We start from the raw sequence: 6,019 nt of genomic DNA, 5'->3' as shown, positions 1-6,019 counted from the left end.
CAGCACATAGGAGGCAGGCAGATCTCTGTGAGTTTGAGGCCAGCCTGGTCTACAGATAGAGTTCCAGGACAGCCAGGGCTAGGGCTACACAGAAACCCTGTCTCAAAAACTGTCTGCAGAGTTTCGCTGCCGCCCTGCATGGTCGAAGGGACGGTTGGCAGATAGGAAGGAAATCCCATGGGTTAGGGAAACCACTTACATAGAAACCAGCTACTAGAAGTCACTGTGACCCTATGACCTGGAGGTTAGAATGTTCGGTACTCAAGATTAACAACAGAGTACATTAATGTTCTAGCTCTTTATTTCAAGCCAATCTTCCACCCATTTTTTAAGTACTAGCCTTGCCCTACAGTAGCTGATACCATGTCTCCGGAGAAGAATCCATGTGTCCGGTTGCCTGAAATCAAAATACCCTTTAAAATAGCAGAGGTGATAATAGAAGGCGGAGGAGTCAGCAGGGCATGTTGCGGAACCCCTTCCCAGGGGAAGAGGAAACCTTCCTCTCCATTTTCCCTGGGTCCCAAACCCAGGGGCCATTCTGCCAAAGCTCTCGCTGGGCAAACATCACAAGGCTTCCTTACAGAGCTTAGCCGGCCTCCTGAATTGCCTTCCCTGGCCTATATACCCAAGCCCCTCCCCCAGCCACTGGTAGTTAAGGCAGATTTGCATACAACAGGTGGGAGCAGTGGACACTGATGAAGGTTGTGCCGAGTCAGCAAGCCCGGGCGATGGGCTAACACTTTACAGGCAGCACAGCCAAACTCCCACAATGCTTGGCTCTCATGGTGGTCACAACAGAATACTATTTAGACACATTGAGTGTGAGCAGCTACTGGAAGATGCTATATTAAGTTGGCCTTTAAATACTCCTCAAATTTGTAAGTTTCTGTCTTAGTATACACACATTAGTTATTCAAGATTGAGATAGCCCAACCTGTAAAGACTACCTTCAAGCTTGACACCTTGAATCTGACCGCCAGGATCCACAACAGAAGGAGACAACCAGCTCCACCAGTAGGTACCATAGCATACAAAACACAGAAACTACACATACAAAAAATAACCGGTGTAATAAGATTTTCAAAGCCAGATGTGGAACACACCTTTAATCTCAGCGCTTGGGAGGCAGAGGCAAGTGGGTTCAAGGCCAGCCTGGTCTACAGAGTTTCAGGGCAGCCAGGGGTAGGGAGTAAGATCTGTCTGCAAAATTAAAGGTAGTTATTAAATATGTTGTTTAGTAATAATAAAGCTTAAGAACCAGAACAGCCTCCAAAAAAAACAAAAAAAAAACAAAAGCCGGGCAGTGGTGGCGCACACCTTTAATCCCAGCACTTGGGAGGCAGAGGCAGGCGGATTTCTGAGTTCAAGGCCAGCCTGGTCTACAAAGTGAGTTCCAGGACAGCCAGGGCTATACAGAGAAACCCTGTCTCGAAAAATCCAAAAACAAAACAAAACAAAGAACCAGAACAGCCAGTTCTTCCTCACTTTCTTCACCCATGGTGGGAACAGTGCTAAAAGAGAAATTCTTAGACACTACTGCTTGCTTTTCTCTTTTTCTTTTTCGTGTGTGTGTGTGTGTGTGTGTTTCTGAGATAGAGTTTGACTATGAACCTCTGGCTGTTCTGGAACTCACTGTGTAGACTAGACTGGCCTCAAACTCACAGAGATCCACCTGCTTCTGCCTTTACATGCTGGGATTAAAAGTGTGCCGCTAATTTTTAAAAAATTGTATCTTTAGGATGGAGTGTGGTGGCGTGTCTTTAACCATTCAAGAGAGACGAGGCGGGGGAATCCCAGCACTTGGGAGGCAGAAGCAGGTGGATTTCTGAGTTCGAGGCCAGCCTGGTCTTCAGAGTGAGTTCCAGGACATCCAGGGCTACACAGAGAAACCCTGTCTCGAAAAACCAAATAATAATAATAATTAATAAAAATAAAATAATAAAAAATAAAATAAAACCAAAGACACATTTTTTTCCCTTCCTTTCCAACCCCTGACCATGTTTGGTGCTCGATGGGGTGAGATGTCATACAATAGGCAGAGCCCTGACAGAACTTGCCTTGCATGCATAAGCCCTTGGTTTTATATCCCCAACATTCCATAAACAAGTAGCAATTTTACTGTGTAATCCCAGCACCTGGAAAACGGAAGCATGGAGGATGTACAACCCAAAGTCCTCCTCTAATACATACCGAGTGTGAGGCCAGCCTGGGCTAAGGGAGACAGTGTCAAAAAACAAGAACCATCCACCCAAACAAACTTGGCTGGGCCGGGCAGTGGTGGCGCACGCCTTTAATCCAAACTTGGCTGACGGAAAGACCATCTTTCTAGGCTTAAAGAAGCCTACTGACGGTGCAGGTGTCCCACAGAGGCAAACGGCCTAATCTTCCTCCATTTAAAACAATTTACTGAGGTCAGTGCTCTCCAAATCACATACACGTTGGGGTCACAAATCTATCACAAGCCATAACTCCTCTCCAGGCCCTAATGCCTCTACGCTGCACCTGCCGGAGAACTACATTTCCCACAATCCAAATCGGCCGAACCCTGCCCTCGAAAGCGGGTAGAGGCGGGGCCTGTCGCCCCCGGCACAACAACGAGCGTCCAGGGGTGTCTGTCCTCTATTCCATGGGGGATAGTTTTATAAGAAAGAGATCGCTGTCCCTGGTGAGGGAGGCTGCCTGTCGTAGTAAGGTATGAAGAAAGGCTCTGCAGTGTAGCGCGGCAGAGGGTCCAGTAGCCGAGACCCGGACGGAGCGGGCCGAGCGTGCTGCGCAAAGGCGCAGCTTGAGCTTCGAGCCGCTGAACCCCCATCACGTCTGTGAAGGTGAGTAGGGGGTACAGCGGACCGACACTTTTCTGAGACACCCCTCACCACAGTGAGCATAACCACCGGCATCCCAGACAACTCTAAAATCCATTGACCCCTTTATTGTGACATCGGGCTACCATGACTTCTAAAACGCACCTTACATTCAAACGACCAGTAATCCTCCAGTACTCCGTTGCCTTTCGTCAGTGTTCAGTATCTTTCTCCACAGGACCATGCGTTTTTAAATACAGCAAAAGCTCTCTCACCTTTTATCGCCCTTCCTTGCCCTGGCACCTAGCAAATAGCGAGGTGCAGAGCTTAAAGTCGCTTGCATTCTTTTTTTTTTTTTTGGTTTTACGAGACAGGGTTTCTCTGTATAGCCCTGGCTGTCCTGGAGCTCACTTTGTAGACCAGGCTGGCCTCGAACTCAGAAATCCGCCTGCCTCTGCCTTCCGAGTGCTGGGATTAAAGGCGTGTGCCACCACGCCGGGCAGTCGCTTGCATTCTTGATTCTCTGTCCCATCTGGTATCCCACTGAGTACCGGTCTGTATGTTCCCTGTTTGATATGCAGCAAGTTAGATACTTGGAAATGGTGACAACCATTCTACACTATATGCAAAACAAAACAACAACACGAATTGCGCTCAGGGAAATGTGTAATTTGCTGAGTATAGCTAAGCCAAGTGTGGGGCTTGGATGATGCTCTCCTTTAGTCCCAGCACTCAGGAGACAGAGGCAGGCTGACCTCTGTGAGTTCAAGTCCAGCCTGGTCTACATAATGAGTCCCAGGACAGCCAGGGCTATGTAGAGAGACCCTATCTCAAAAACAAACAAGCAAAAAGCAGTTAAGCTTTACTGTGCCCCAAGCCTAACCATTTGCCGTACCTGGTAATGTAAGTTCTTTGGTTAACCTTAAAGAGTTGCTTAACCTTCTGGACCCGTTTTCTTATAAAATGAGAAAATTAGGTTAGCTGAGTTTTAACAACTTTCTAGATCTAAAATTCTGTGCATTAGATCCGGGTGGAGGTATGCATGTCTTTAATCCCAGAACATGGAAGGCAGGGGCAGGTGGATCTCTCTATGTTTGAAGCCAGCCTGGTCTCCAAAGTGAGTCCAGAACAACCAGGGCTACCCAGAGAGAAACCCTGTCTTCCAGCAGTAGACCTCAGGTCCTGTCGTCACACTATGTGATAGCCAAACATCACTGTCCATTTTCTAGCTGCACCAAGAAAAGTCATAGATACTTATATCTTCTTGTTTAGCAACATTGTTACAAAGAACTGACTTTCTTTTTTATATGCATATGGTGTTTTTCCTGCACTATGGCTGTGCCCCATGTGTGTCCAATGCCTGAGTGGGCCAGAAGAAGGAGTCAGACCCCCTGGAACCAGAGTGAGGGACATTTATTAGCTGCCATGTGGGTGCTAGGAACCACACCTCAGCCCACTCTCTTGTCCCCAAGAACCAATGCTTACTAAGGGCATGGAACCCACACCCTTACCTGGTTATTGATGAAAAGAAAATGACTGATAGTACAAGTGTATCCAACTGCTCTTTGCTGTTTTGTAGATCACTGTTAAGAATTCCAGATACAATGATAAACACAGTGTGCCTGAAGACCACTCGGATCCTGAGACTGCACCTAACAAACACTTCCTTGATTCCTCCTGGGATGAAAATGCTTTCAGATCCCGGATCCAGGATGATATCAACCCATGAATCCCAGAAGCTGAGAGAATATTACAGGCTGCTGAATCTGGATGAAGGATGCTCCGTAGACGACGTCAGGGAGTCTTTTCACAAGCTCGCCAGGCAGTACCACCCAGACAGCGGTTCTAGTGATGCTGACTCTGCCACATTTATAAAGATTGAAGAGGCTTACAGGCATGTGCTGTCCCATGCGACAAAACGGATGCACGCCAGACGGGATAAAGCTGAAGATGCAGCAGCAGCAGAAGATGAAGAAGAAGGAAAGTTCAAATACAACACACCTCAGCACCGACATTACTTAAGCTTCGAAGGCGTCGGCTTTGGGACTCCCAGCCAGCGAGAGAAACAATACAGGCAGTTCAGGGCGGATCGTGCGACGGAGCAGGTGATGGAATACCAAAGGCAGAAGCTTCAGAGGGAGTTCTTCGCCAACAGCATAACTGTCAAAGACGTACGGCAGAGCAAGCAACAGAAGATAACTCAAGCCATCGAGCGCCTGGTGGAGGACCTCATTCAGGAATCCATGGCAAAAGGAGACTTTGACAATCTCAGCGGGAAAGGAAAACCTCTGAAGAAGTTTTCTGGCTGCTCATATATTGATCCCATGACTCACAACCTGAACCGAATATTGATAGATAATGGATACCAACCAGAGTGGATCCTGATGCAGAAGGAGATTAAGGACACCATCGAGCAACTCCGAGAAGCGCTTTTAGTGTCTAGGAAGAAGCTGGGGAACCCCCTATCACCCGCAGAACAGAAACAGTGGGCCCAAGTGTGTGAGCGGTTTCAAGAAAAGATAGGAAAGCTGAACAAGCGAATTAATGATTTCAACTTGATTGTTCCCATCCTGACCAGGCAGAAAGTCCATTTTGACGCACAGAAAGAAATTATCAGAGTCCAAGAAATGTACGGGGCCTTCGTAGAAGCAAAAGAAGTCACAGAAGAGAACCAAACTGACGTTAGCCAGGGAGAAGAATCAAAAACACCCAGAGTCAAGGCAGGCTTTCTAAACTGGCTGAATCTGTGGAAATCTATTAAAATATGACTGTTTTGTTATTCACGATCATTTCCCACTCTGGTCAGTTTTGAGTTGCTCTGACGTCAGACGTAGAACCTAAGATTGATTGTCGTGTCCCAGGGGCCTGAGAAGTGTGTGCCTTTGTAGTTTTCACAGAACTAATCACACCACGGTGTAGATGGGAAACTTGGGTGAGTTCTGCTGTAATGATGTAGTAAGAGGCAGACCCTGCCCCTGAAGTAGCAGGCTCCGGTGCCAGACTTCAGGTATGGGCCTCTAGGACTGAAGCACGGACCCGAGGGTCACATAGGGCCTTCCAGAAACCTCAGAGCTCTCTGAGACACTGGCAACTTACAGGTAGTCACTGTTTGACTTTTCTAAGCATAAGGACTTAAGCAGCAATGAAACCAAAAGGTGTAGAACTGAAGAAGTTGTAATGAGATTTAACCAACTGTGGTCTCCAAATGAAAATTTAAA

At 47.3% G+C, this 6,019-nt stretch overlaps 1 protein-coding gene across 1 annotated transcript; it reads left to right on the top strand.

Annotated features, from left to right (window-relative positions):
• Positions 1 to 2,572: 2,572 nt before the first annotated feature.
• Dnajc28 (DnaJ heat shock protein family (Hsp40) member C28) lies at positions 2,573 to 5,584 on the top strand. Its single transcript, XM_021184870.3, has 2 exons — positions 2,573 to 2,825; positions 4,381 to 5,584. The coding sequence occupies exon 2, from the start codon at positions 4,406 to 4,408 to the stop codon at positions 5,567 to 5,569; it is 1,164 nt and encodes a 387-aa protein (XP_021040529.1). The 5' UTR covers positions 2,573 to 2,825; positions 4,381 to 4,405; the 3' UTR covers positions 5,570 to 5,584.
• Positions 5,585 to 6,019: the final 435 nt, after the last annotated feature.

Source organism: Mus caroli, unplaced genomic scaffold, assembly GCF_978045245.1.
Source record: "Mus caroli unplaced genomic scaffold, Mus_caroli_1 scaffold_17, whole genome shotgun sequence".
NCBI lineage: Eukaryota > Metazoa > Chordata > Mammalia > Rodentia > Muridae > Mus > Mus caroli.
The sequence above is the reverse complement of the archived record's forward strand: the minus strand, read 5'-3'. Positions and strand labels throughout refer to the sequence as shown.

Coding starts and splice junctions, on each gene's coding strand:
- Dnajc28 (XM_021184870.3), top strand. CDS start 4,406: ATGATAAACACAGTGTGCCTGAAGACCACTCGGATCCTGAGACTGCAC.